General features: G+C 42.5%; 1 protein-coding gene across 1 annotated transcript in view; it reads right to left on the bottom strand.

The window, feature by feature from the left end:
- The window catches only part of greb1 (growth regulating estrogen receptor binding 1), a 207,486-nt gene that overhangs the window by 72,751 nt on the left and 120,519 nt on the right, over positions 1-14,216 (bottom strand). The window contains exons 13-15 of the mRNA XM_055635321.1: positions 13,985-14,113; positions 9,301-9,423; positions 7,119-7,316 (exon numbers count right to left, since the gene is read on the bottom strand). Of these exons, the coding sequence (XP_055491296.1) occupies positions 7,119-7,316; positions 9,301-9,423; positions 13,985-14,113 (450 nt within the window). The remainder of the gene's footprint in view (positions 1-7,118; positions 7,317-9,300; positions 9,424-13,984; positions 14,114-14,216) is intronic.

The raw sequence follows: 14,216 nt of genomic DNA, 5'->3' as shown, positions 1-14,216 counted from the left end.
GGAATACAGCAATCAAGTAACAAGATGGAGCACTCTTTACTTGATTGGACACATGTATCACGCTCATTAAAAGGGAAAGTACAGCGAGATCGTGGGGTCCTTGTTCATCAGTCAATGAAAGTAAGCATGCAGGTACAGCAGGCAGTGAAGAAATCGAATGACCTGTTGGCCTTCATAACAAGAGGAGTTGAGTATAGGAGCAAAGAAGTCCTTCTGCAGTTGTACAGGGCCTTAGTGAAACCACACCAGGAGTATTGTGTGCAGTTTTGGTCTCCAAATTTGAGGAAGGACATTCTTGCTATTGAGGGAGTGCAGCGTAGGTTCACAAGGTTAATTCCTGGGATGACGGGACTGTCATATGTTGATAGAATGGAGCAGCTGGGCTTGTATACTCTGGAATTTAGGATGAGAGGGGATCTTATTGACACATATAGGATTATTAAGGGTTTGGACACACGAGAGGCAGGAAACATGTTCCCGATGTTGGGGGAGTCCAGAACCAGGGGCCAGTTTAAGAATAAGGAGAATAAGGAGTAGGCCATTTAGAACAGAGATGAGGAAAAACCTTTTCACCCAGAGAGTTATGATTCTGTGGAATTCTCTGCCTTAGAAAGCAGTGGAGTCCAATTCTCTGGAGGCTTTCAAGAGAGACTTAGATAGATCTCTTAAGGATAGAGGAGTGAAGAAATATGGGGAGAAGGCAGGAACGAGGTACTGATTGTGGATGATCAGCCATGATCCCATTGAATGGCGGTGCTGGGTCAACGGACCAAATGGCGTACTCCTGCACCTATTGTCTATTCAAGGCTGCTTTGTTTGACAATCTACTTGATGTGCAAGATGATGGGGAGAAGATCAGGAGGGGTCTGGGGTGGGAGATTTCAACCTGCACGTGGTCTGCCCTGTTTTGACAAATGCAATCAACCTGGCGTGCACAATCAAATAAGATCAAATTGAACAAGTTGTCCTACAACTTTAGGCTGTGCACGCCATACGCAAGAAGGAGGAGTGGGGGGGGGGTCTTACATAGGGATCCATTCTAATTAAGTTCATCAGTGAACACTTCCCTGCACCTCTTGGAAGATCAATAAAGTCAGGACTATTTTATGAAGGGTTCCAAAAACAGTGTTCAGCAAGATGTTCAGCAACAGTGGCCAACAGTGTTCAGCAAGATGATACAAAAGTCGCTGGTATTGTATAGTTTTCAAAAATTGCAGCAGAATCTTGATCAGTTTGGCAGGATGGCTTAGGAATGGTTGATGAAATTTACTAAAGAGAAAAGTAAGGCGTTGCATTTTGGAAAGCCTAACAAGGGCAGGACCTACACAGTGTAAGGTTCTGTGGAGTGTTGTAAAGAAGAGGGATCTACGAGTGCAAGTAAATATTGAGTATAAAATACAGAAGTTGGGAAGTTATGTTGTAGTTATATAAGACGTTGGTGAGGATGCATTTAGAGCATGGTTTTCCGTTGTGGGCACCATGTCATAAAAAAAGATGTCAAGCTGGAAAGGGTGCAGAGAAAATTTACAAGGATGTTGCCAGGACTCTGGGGCCTGCGCTATAGGGAGAGATTGAGCAGACAAGGACTTTATTCCTAAGAGTACAGGAATATGAGGGGTAATCATATTGAGGTGTATAAAATCATGGAATGGGTAGACGCACAGAGTCTCTTGCCCAGAGTAGGGGAATCAAAAACTAGAACACGTAGGTTTAAGGTGATGGGGGAAGGACTTTTATTTTTTCAGATTTTTATTTATTAGAAGCAAGTGTACAAAAATATAACCAACCGCATATGACATAATACAGTTATTGTACAGCTTCAATTTTGATTTTTAGCTATAGTTAGAAGAAAAGAAAGGAGAAAAAGCAAGAAAGAGAAAAGTGAAATGTGCAACGATAGACCCCCTAGATTACCAAAGTGGTGTAGCCAAAGAGTGAGTAAATAAAAGAAAGAAGAAAGGAAGAGAGAAATAAAAAGACAAAAGATGAAAGAAAAAAGTGATGATACACCTGCCTCGCATCCCTCTCTACCCAACCCGTAATTAGATTTAACTCCAAAATTGTGTTGTACCATACTATCCTTGTAATAAATCAATGAATGATGTCCATGTCTTCGAAAAATTATCTGTTTTCTCTGCTAATATTTTCAAGATGTAGCATCTCAGACATGTTTGTAATCCACATTTTAAAGTAGGGACAGATGTATGTTTCCAAAATTTGAGTATTAGTTTTTTTTTGCCGTTATCAGGCCATTATTAAGGAAACATCTTTGAAATAATGATAGCTCAGAGCAGGCTTCTGACGTACCTAGAATAATCAATTCCGTGTCGGGGTCCAATTTTGTTTTTAGTGTTTTTGAAAAAATGTCAAAAATTCCTCTCCAAAAATTATGTAACTTTATGCAAGAGGTGAAAGACATTTATCACAAATAGGAGATACATTTGGAAAGATCTTATTCAGTTTAGACTTTGAATAGTAGAGTCTGTGCAGTATTTTAAATTGAATTAACGAATGCCTAACGTTAATCGAACAATTGTGTTTATGTAGGTTTTTTTCCCATCTGTCTTTTAGAATATTTAGGCCAAGTTCCTCTTCCCAGGCTCTTCTAATTACTTTTGATGATGGGATTTCTATATTTAAAAGGGTGTTATACAGATATGATATTAACTTGTTTGACTCCGAGTTTCTATTCATACATTCGTCTAGTATGTCTGGCAACAAAGATTGGTAGTCTTGGGTATATGTTTTCAGATAGTCTCGAATTTGAAGGTATCTGAAATATTGACTACCTTTCAGGTGATATTTCGACTGTAATTCTTGAAATGAGAGAAGAGTTCCCATCTCATAAAGATCTCAGGGTTTTTGATTCCTAATCTTTCCCAATATGTAAACGTTTTATCTAAAATAGATGGCTTGAACAAAGGATTATTGGCAATTGGTGAAAGAAGAGATAAATTTCTCAGTTTAAAGGTTGATTTCACTTGTCTCCAGAATTGTAAAGTACTGTGGATAATCGGATTTTTATCATAGTGTGTTCTTCAAATTTATTCGAGAGAGAAGAATCGTGCCTGTTGGCCTGTATTGACCAGCCAATAGATTACATTTTTAATATTTCATTAGAAACGGGAATAGTCCCCGAGGATTGGCGTGCTGCGCATGTTGTTCCATTGTTTAAAAAGGGTTCTAAGAGTAAACCTAGCAATTGTAGACCTGTTAGTTTGACTTCAGTGGTGGGCAAATTAATGGAAAAGATACTTAGAGATAATATATATAAGCATCTAGATAAACAGAGTCTGATTAAGAACAGTCAACATGGATTTGTGCCTGGAAGGTCATGTTTGACTAATCTTCTTGAATTTTTTGAAGAGGTTACTAGGGAAATTGACGAGGGTAAAGCAGTGGATGTTGTCTATATGGACTTTAGTAAGGCCTTTGACAAGGTTCCTCATGGAAGGTTGGTTAAGAAGAGAGAGTCAATTTAATTGTCATTTGGACCCCTGGAGGTCCAAACGAAATGCCGTTTCTGCAGCCATACATTACACACAAATAGACCCCAGACACAACATAATTACATTTAACATAAACATCCATCACATAGCTGTGATGGAAGGCCAAATAAACTTCTCTCTCCACTGCACTCTCCCCCCCCCCCCCCCCGATGTCAGAGTCAAAGTCATAGCCCCCGGCTGGCGATGGCGATTGTCCCGCGGCCATTAAAGCCACGCCGGGTGATGCGAGGTCGCACACCGGGTCTTGATGTTGGAGCCCCCGGTGTGCGCTCGCAGAGTCCGCGGCCATTCCAGCCGCGCGGGGCAGTGATGTAGGCCCCGCTCCAGGAGCTCTTCGACCCCGCAACTCGGGCGGGAGAAGTCGCCGCCGCAGAAGCCCCGAAAAGCGGTCTCCCCCCAGGGAGCCGTGGGCTCCCGGCGCCGTCGTCCACAGACCTGTAGAGAGCCTCCGACTCTCCTCCGGCAGCAGCAGCAGCAGCAGCAGCAGCAGCAGCAGCAACAGCATCAGCAGCAGCAGCCGCTCCGCTCCGGACTCGGCCAGCTCCGCGACGGCAACGGTGAGTCGACACCTGAGTCCCCGGTCTCTTCCTGTTGGAGGCCGCTCCTCGTTGCGGCCTCAACGACGACTGAGACCCGACGAGAAAAGGTCGGGTCTCCAGTGCAGGGAGAGATTCAAAAAGTTTCCCCCCCCCCTCCCACCCCACCCCCACCCCCCACACACACACACCCCAACATAAAATAACAAACACTACATAAAAACACAGACAAAAATAATAAAAACGCGGACAGGCTGCAGAGGCCGCTGCTGGCCAGAGCCGCGCCGCCTACCGTTCAACTGTTGGGTGTAAATGCAGGAATAGCAAGATGGATTCAACAGTAGCTGAATGGGAGAAGCCAGAGGGTAATGGTGGATGGCTGTTTATCGGGTTGGAGGCAGGTGACTAGTGGGGTGCCTCAGGGATCTGTGTTGGGTCCTTTGTTGTTTGTCATGTACATCAATGATCTGGATGAAGGTGTGGTAAATTGGATTAGTAAGTATGCAGATGATACCAAGATAGGGGGTGTTGTGGATAATGAAGAGGATTTCCAAAGTCTACAGAGTGATTTAGGCCATTTGGAAAAATGGGCTGAAAGATGGCAGATGGAGTTTAATGCTGATAAATGTGAGGTGCTACACCTTGGCAGGACAAATCAAAATAGGACGTACATGGTAAATGGTAGGGAATTGAAGAATACAGTTGAACAGAGGGATCTGAGTATAACCGTGCATAGTTCCTTGAAGGTGGAATCTCATATAGATAGGGTGGTAAAGAAAGCTTTTGGTATGCTAGCCTTTATAAATCAGAGCATTGAGTATAGAAGCTGGGATGTAATGTTAAAATTGTACAAGGCATTGGTGAGACCAAATCTGGAGTATGGTGTACAATTTTGGTCGCCCAATTATAGGAAGGATGTCAACAAAATAGAGAGAGTTCAGAGGAGATTTACTAGAATGTTGCCTGGGTTTCAACAACTAAGTTACAGAGATAGGTTGAATAAGTTAGGTCTTTATTCTCTGGAGCGCAGAAGGTTAAGGGGGGACCTGATAGAGGTCTTTAAAATGATGAGAGGGATAGACAGAGTTGATGTGGACAAGCTTTTCCCTTTGAGAATAGGGAAGATTCAAACAAGAGGACATGACTTCAGAATTAAGGGACAGAAGTTTAGGGGTAATATGAGGGGGAACATCTTTACTCAGAGAGTGGTAGCGGTGTGGAATGAGCTTCCAGTGGAAGTGGTGGAGGCAGGTTCATTGGTATCATTTAAAAATAAATTGGATAGGCATATGGATGAGAAGGGAATGGAGGGTTATGGTATGAGTGCAGGCAGGTGGGACTAAGGGGAAAAAAAATTTGTTCGGCACGGACTTGTAAGGCCGAGATGGCCTGTTTCCGTGCTGTAATTGTTATATGGTTATATGGTTATATTCATTGCCCAATAATAGTATAAGAAGTTGGGGAGAGCCAATCCACCAGTTTCTTTGGGTTTACATAGATGCCGTTTATGAATTCTATGTGTTTTATAATCTCAAATAAAGTTGTATTCAGAGAATCAAGTTTTTTGAAAAAAAAATTTAGGACGATATATCGGTATTGATTGGAATAAGTACAGGATTTGTGGGAGGAAGATCATCTTTATAGCATTTATTCTGCCTATTAGAGAAATCGGAAGTGTATTCCAAAATTGAATAAGAGCGTTTAATTTAGTAACTAAAGGAGGGAAGTTTGCGTTGAATGGAGAAGTATATTTTCTGGTTACCTGAACACCCAGATATTTGAATTTTTTCGTAGCAATTCTGAAAGGGAATTTTAGAAGGTGTGTTGGCTCTTGAGGTTTTATTGACATAATTTCATTTTTGCTCCAGATTATTCTAGATCCAGAAAGGAACCGAATTCCTCTATAAGATTTAATATACTTGGAATGCTAACTTGGGAATTGGTGATATATAATAATACATCATCTGCATATAATGATATTTTATTATTGGAGTATTTAGTATTATAGCCGTGAATGTTCGGATGTACTCTTATACTTTCCGCTAGAGGTTCAATCGCAAGGGCAAATAACAGGGGTGATAATGCACATCCCTGTCTATTGCCCCTGGATAACTGAAATTAAGGTGAGAGTATATGGTTAGTCAGTATTCTGGCAGTCGGTTTATCATATAACAGTTTTATCCATGAGATAACATTTTCTCCCAACTGAAATTTTTGCCATACTGTAAAAAGATATTTCCATTCTACTTGATACGGGAATCAAGGGGAAGGATAGTTGTTTTAAGTTATGACATCAGATGGAAGCTGCATACCAAATCTCGTTGCACTTATGTGCAATGACAATAAAATATATTATTATATTATTATTATTATTATTTAAGAAACATTTAGACAGGTACAAGGATAGGATAGGATTAGAGGGATATGGGCCAAATGCTGGCAGGTGGGACTTGTGTAGATGGGACATGTTGGTCGGTGAGGGCAAGTTGGGTTGATGAGCCTGTTTCCACAATTAATGACTCGATGACTCTGTCTTCTTGTTGCTCCTTGTCCCTGATATCAAAGCATTCCATGCTTAAGCACTGCACAGACTGAACAACATTCAACCTTGTGAATGTGAGAGGCATAAAACTCTACGTCGCTAATAGTGGGCAATGACCATCTCCAACACATGAGTGGCCTTTGACGTTCGAGTTAGGTGCAGTAGCATCAATTACACGAGGTTAACCATGAAACAAAAACTTATTGCATTATCCCCAGAAAGGGCCGGGGGCTCCAGACATGTGAGAGCAATACCACATGTAGATCAAACACCATCTTGGAATTGTGTCAGTATTCTGATACTCGTGTTGGCTCTAAACACTGGAATTCTCTATCCAACAATATTCCGGGAGCACCTTCACCAGGAGCCCAACGATTTGAGAAAGTGATTCATCACCAGCTTCACAATGACAAATATGGATAGGCAATAAATGCTGCCTTGCCAGTGATCCCACAGTGAAATAAGATGCTACACTTGAAAACTTAATGCCGAAACACACGTTTAAATTTAGGCTTGAAATTGTGACATTACCTGACTGCCTGACACGCAGCACTGTCTGCTGGTAAGCCACTTCTGATGGAGGCACCAAAATAAGGAAGTCTACATTTTCGAAAGAGCCCAGATCCAGATTTTGTGTGCTGGAATCAGCAATAGCGCAGACATGGGATAACAGCTTTCGAGCCACAGCAAGCTGAATGGGATGAATCTGACACGTTTCTTTGTTTGAAACTGTGGGGAGTGGGGAAAAAGTTAAAAGAGAAAAATTCATCACTGCTTTTAAAATTTCAATTCATTGATTTTATTGTGTTACTGAATATGACAGACTAAATGGACAACAAAAGCTGCAATTAGATGGAATAGATTTTATTCTCCAGCATCATCTTAACAACGATGCAAACACATAAAGTGAAGATAAATTACCACCGCATTTTAAAATAATTTTATAACTGATTCCAGCTGTATTCTTAATGTTCATTCACAATCACCATTCACAAATTAAAATCGTTGACTACCATTAGTATTGAACTGGCATTCCACTTCTCTCACATTCACTAATTCCACTCTTTCAATCTCCCTCTTTCTACTGATGTCATTTTCTTTGTAAGATTTCATTAATGGGGTGTTGAGTTATTTTTGATCACTAATTAGCTATAAAACCGAAGAGGTAGTGAAGTGTATAAGAAGGAACTGCAGATGCTGGAAAATCGAAGGTAGACAAAAATGCCAGAGAAACTCAGCGGGTGAGGCAGCATCTATGGAGCGAAGAAAATAGGCAACGTTTCGGGTCGAGACCCTTCTTCAGAAGTGAAGTGTAGCTCACCAGGTGTGGGTGACAATCTGTTAGATTCTTCGTTATCATTACTAACTGCAGCTTTTCATCCCATATTTTATTTTAATGATTCTCGTTTGGATTCCCCAGGTTCCACATTGAGATTCTAGTTTCTCTCTCCAGATGAATGGTGCAGCCCACCCCTGGTTAAAGGACCAGTATCTTAACCACAGTGCCACTTCATTACTGATTTTGTGGCCACCTTTGCGTCAGACTGCCTCTAAATTGGTCTGTTTTGCTTCTATTATTAAAATGCACATTTTGTACTTTGCATTGCATTAATTTGGCTGAAAGCCCAGGAGTAATCTGCATAAATGTCACTGGCTGGTAAAAGGCACAACTAATGGGCAGGAATTAGAAATTTATAAACTGTTATACTCTCCTTACATTGGAACAAAAATCAAAAATGGAAATAATCATTTTTGCAGAATAAATAAATGTTTGCCCATTCAGAAAACACAATCTCAACATCCACAAGTAATTATGTTTTAACTTGCTTGTTGACCTCTCCCAGGGAACAAATGAGAAAATATTGATTTTTTAAAATATTAATATTTCTCAATCTAAATGGCTCTTGTCATAATACAAGAACTGAGGAGTTGGTCATGTGACCCCTTCAAACCTATTCCACCATTCAATAAAATCATAAACATTTTCCTGCCCCAAGCTGATAATCCTCACTTTGCTCACAGCCTAAAAGCATAACTCTCCCATCCATGATCAAGTTCAATGTATCTACAGCTCTTTGAGTTAACAAATTCAGACATTTACAGCCCTCAAGGGAAGATATTTCTCCTGGTATTAGTGTTGAGGCTGACCCTTTATTCTGAGACACCAAGTTGTGTCTTCTCAGAATTGTCTTCTTTCACTCGACTTGCCTCTTGTTCTAGCAAACACTGCGAGGTGCAGCAGGGACCCGGTGGTCATGGAGGAGGTCGTTGCGGTGGTCAATCAGGGCGCCGGTCGTGGTCGGCCACTTGGGAGTCAGAGAACCCACTGCAAGGATAAAAATAGGACCAGGCGTGGGGGGACTGCTGTGAGGGGGAGGGTCAGGTAAACAACAATGGAAGACCCGGCATGGGGGGAACGGCTGGGAGGGAAGGGGAAGAACAAAGGTAGACCTGGTGTGGGATACTGCGCAACTTTGACAGCGCCCTTTTGTGGCGACTATTTGTATACCTTGGGGAGGCAAGCAAAGAATCTCACTGTGACTTGTAACATTTCACTGTGACATGTGGCAATAAAGTATTCATTCATTCATTCACTCCACGACCAGACTAATTCATCATTCCTTATTCGGCAGCTAACCTTATGACAGAAATAGATCTTGTCAACCATCACTTCACATGCTAGTCTGGAAGGAAATTAAATTTTGATGCTCACCTGAACAAATCGTTGGTCTTTGAGCCGAGGCATCATCAAATTTATTCAATGAAACACCAAAACCAGCACCGTGACCATTTCCGATAACACTGCACTTTTCTAAGAGTGTGTCGAGGTCACCATCTAGTTAAAATGTGAACAGAAATCAAATACGGTTTACACATCTGTTACATATGGTATATAAAGAGTATTGCCTTGCAGATTAAAATTTCATTTGCAGAATAAACTAATTTCAAACCAATATCCATATTGTTTATTTTCATTCCTCTTGCATTAAATATATTTTGGAGTTTTTTGAGTTTGCTTTCAAGTCCATCAAACACGATATGGAAATAATTTCACCAAATTTAATCAAGTAAGCACAGATAGAAAGAAACTCTCAAAATAAGTTTATGTCCTATACACTTACCAGAGATTTTCAAGTGCCCATCTCTTGCAATGAAAACTTTGATGAACACCATGATCACAGTGAATGGTGGTGCTGGCTCGAAGGGCCGATTGGCCTACTCCTGCACCTATTGTCTATTGTTTCTCCACAGCTCAATCTCCTCGTATGAGTTTTATGAAAAATATTAGTTATTTTTTGCAGAACCTCACCTCTCTTTATATTTGTGTTCACTAAAATGACTGTTGGTTTAGCAGGGTTGAGAATTTTATCAGTATCACAAACTACTACGTTTCGACTGAGAAACACCGCTGTTGCACATAGTTCAGGTTAAACATGAAACATGATTCCCCGAAGTTTCATGGCATTAGCCCAAACATGGACAAGGAAATCTGATGATCATCTCTTATCCTTCAGCTGACAAACCAGTAAAGCTCCACAAAGAACATCAATTAGAAGAAGCACTGACAAAAGAAAAGCACAGAAAGTAATTTGGCAGGGGGACTTTAATGCCATAGCACCAGTGACCAAGGTAGGAGAGTCCTGAAGTATAAAGCTGCCAGGCAGAGTTGTAGGTCGTGAACCCAACATAATGGTTAAATCTTGACCTCAACCTGACCGATTCATCACAGATTCTTCTGTCCATTATAATAATGGCTGAAACGATTGCCGCACAAAGTCCATCCTTATCCTGAACAGACACCATGTAAAATAGAATAGATTTGGAAATCATCTGGCCGTTGAATGGGGCACTCATAAGGCTGTGTGTGCAATCAGCAGTATAATTGTATCACAATCTTTAATCTCATGGCCCAGCAAGATTCAAATTTACCATGAAACCAACTCCAATTTAATGATAAGGACATGCCAGGAGCAGCAACAGGTATGGTTAAAAATGAATGTCAAGATGGCAAAACTGCAACAGACATTGAACAGTGAAAGCAAAATGGGATAGAGCTAACTAAATGCATTACAGCAAATTCAAGAACATCTTCCATTAAAATGGGCAGCCGTCACTTGGGATTGCCCCACCTAATATTATCACTCTAAATCACACATTAATTTGGTGTAGAAATGTGTCATCCTTCTTGGGTCTATATTTTGGAAGTCTTCACTCAAATATTGTGCAAGTACCTTTAACACAAATAGCAAAGTAGGTCAAGAGAATGGCTTAATGCCATTTTCCCCAAGGACAATCTTCTTCTTGCGTATGGAGTGCACAGCCTAAAATTGTAGGTCAAGGGTAGACATCCAGACCAGGACAGCATCAGTTACTGGGTGGATGGCTTTGATGCCACCAGGGAAAAGCCTCAGTGGGCAGTCATTCACAATGTGTGGGATGGTCTGGTCTGGATGTCTGCAGTCGCAAGAAGGGCTGTCTGTCTTCTCCCACTTATGCAGGTGATGGGCTGTCCTTGCATGAAGGGTGTGGATTCTGTCCAGGGTTAGTCATTGCTTGTGATGGAGATCAAAACCCGGTGGTTTCACAGAGGGGGTCTGCGATGACCTCCCGTTGTTGGTGTTGGCATCTTTCCAGTCTCTGCGCCACTCATTCTTAGAGTCAAAGTCTTCCAGGGATTTAACGGACGACCAGAAGGGTTTGCAGGACTTCAGGCATATGTTGGGCAGATTGTTCAAGTCAGCATGGATGGGAAGGTCAGGGTTAGCCTCGGTGGTGCACCAATCTTTCAACATCCTCTCCATTCTGCGTATGCTGGGAGGGGTGATATGAGAGAGGACAGGGAGCCACTGTAAAGGTGTTGACTTAAGCGTCTCTGTGATGACCCACATTGCAGAGTTAACGACAGTGTCAGGGGGGGAGGGGGGCGTGGGGGAGGTGGGCGTGTGGGGGGGGGGGCGTGGGGGGTGGATAGTGGGGGGGGGGGGGTGTGGGAGGTAAGTGGGGGGGGGGGGGGGGGGAGATAGGGGATGGTGGGGGAGGGGGGGCTGTGGGTGGAAGGGGGGGGGAGGGGTGGTGGGGAAGGGAGGTGTGTAGGGAAGGAGGTGTGTGTGGGAGTGGTGTGGTGTGTGTGGGGGAGGGGGGGTGTGTATGTGGGAGGGGTGGGGGGTGGTGGGTGGGGGAGGAGGGGGTGTGGGGGGGTGTGTGGGCTCAGGGCCTTGGCCGCACTCACCGGCTCCAGGCGGACTCACTCATAGTAGCAATTTTACAAAATTTTGAGATTTAAAAAAATCAAGTCTGCAATTTATCCCATCAGATAAAGCATAACAATAAGTTTAATTTGACACCTAATTCACTTTCATATCTCAAGTAATAAAAAAGTTATGGCCATTTTCATACTCGGAAATTAGCATCTTGTTCCCTATTGATTTTCTATGGACATAACAAAAAAGCTGTGATCGTGGACAGTCAAAAGCCCATAACCTTCTTAAAAATTAAGAGAACTGAATGAAATTTTCAGTTATCATAGATTGAAGCATTCTGAAACAAATATAAAATAATCTTACTTGGATGACCTGAAATTAAAGCATATAATTAGTTAGTTACCCAATTGTAGCTAATTTCAAACTTCAATTCCTAGATCTAAACATCTATCCATTTCTTAATAAATGATTAACATGTTTAAATAGCCCAAGTGTCCAAATAATATTCACAAATAATTCACAATAAAACATGATTTTTAAATCTCATTTACATCAATTTATAGGCCAAATGGAAGAAATTTAGTGTTCAATTGCTGTAAATTAAAGTCAATTTAAATCAGCTTTCTAGTGGGTTCCTGTGAACGCGCTGGTTTAGAACGTTCACATTGCAGTGGATTTGTGCCCCCAAATGCCCAGAAAAATACTGCGGGATATAAAGAGCCCAAAATGAACTACTCGCTATAGTAAACTTTATATACAGGGTTCTTAAGAAGCCCCATTTAATGTAAAAATAAGGTACATACCTTTAATTGTTTGCTTTATAAAACCCTGGGGCTGCGAGAGGTTGCGGGTTGAGAGAGTGATTTTTAAACTACTATAACTATTATACAAGGCCATAAAAACTAATAATACCTTTTGCGACGGGGTCTTTCAGCGATTTTCCGTTAATGATTTACTAGGCTGAACATTTTCGATTGCAACAGCCTAGTAAAAATCGTGTTTTAAACCCGCCACCTCTAAACAGCGCCAAAACGCGCACACAGGGTAGGGCAGATGCTCAGCCACGATTCAGGTAGGTTTTGTAACATACCTACTCATAGGCTCCAGCACCCGGCGCCTGTCGCACTCAGTGGCTCCCAGCCCCGGCTGCACTCATCGGCACCCTGCTCGTCATGGTGGTCGCCGCCCCCCGCCCGCGAACACAGCAGCCCCCGCCCGCGAACACAGCAGCCCCCGCTTGTGAAGACAACAGCCCACGAACACAGCAGCCCCCGCCCGCACTCCGCTCCTTCAACTTTATTCTCGCCGCCGGTGATTGACAGCGGGTGCCTGAAGGGGTGTCGCCGTCCCGGCGACTAACAGACCAACAACTTTTGTAATATTTCACCGATCGGAATAAAACTTGATGAACTTGCAGCACGGGAGAATGGTGAGCAAGGTGGCGAAAAATCGAAGCGCTATGGGGGATCGTTTTTGCGCAAATTAAAAAAAATGCAAACTGGAAGAGGACAAGATGAGAGTTTTATAAGTATACTAGACCAAGTGCTGACCCGTTGGGTCTGCTCCCCCAACGCAGCCGTTCCCTACCCATAGCCCCCCACTCAACGTGGTCCTCCAACTCAAGCCGTTCAGGGCTCAGCAGTGCGGCTGTTTTTAAATGGCGTCTTTGAGGCGAGATGCGGGCGCCAGCAGCCGTTATGGTCTCTGGCCAACAGGAGGCGACAAAATGAGTGAGTGAGGGGGGAGAAGGATTTTTTTTTAAATGTGTACATAAACATGACGAAATTTAATCATGAGTGGATACTTGGAATGAATATTGAAATCTCTACCGAAATGGAAAAATTCTGGGTGTTTGTGGGTCTGGTGTTGGCGTAGCAACGAATCAAAGGCTGGCACCCACAGGCTGGCAACCACAAGTCAGGCAGAAACACAGCCAGCCACAGCCAGCCAGCCAGCCAGCAGCCACAGAGTTTTAATATTATATAGAAGATATAGATGGATGTTGCTCGCTGCTGCTTTAGATCAGGTAAATTCATGGGAGTGTGGGATTGAAAAACAATGCAATGCAAGGAAAGTTAAATTATTTTACTAGCCCCACCACAATAAGCACGCCCTTCCCAATTTCTTACATCAAATTCCCCAGCAATCCCCAGTATAATAAGATTGGCAAAGAAACTGAAGACAGCAATAGTTTACCTGGACAAAGGCTGCTGAAGAAAGTTCCAAGTTCCCCAATTTTCCCAGTGACAAGCTCATAGTTAATTTCTTTCAGATGTTCTTTTGGACCGAGCATTCTGCCGGCCAAAAATCCAGCCTGACGTTTTCCTGGAGAAATAAGTACACTTGAATGGACTGTTCGCTGCAGTTTAAACGATATTTTAAAACAGACCATTTGAGAGTCGCATGCCTTCACCCCTCTCTCAGCACG

This window comes from Leucoraja erinacea, chromosome 5 (genome assembly GCF_028641065.1).
Source record: "Leucoraja erinacea ecotype New England chromosome 5, Leri_hhj_1, whole genome shotgun sequence".
NCBI lineage: Eukaryota > Metazoa > Chordata > Chondrichthyes > Rajiformes > Rajidae > Leucoraja > Leucoraja erinaceus.
The sequence above is the reverse complement of the archived record's forward strand: the minus strand, read 5'-3'. Positions and strand labels throughout refer to the sequence as shown.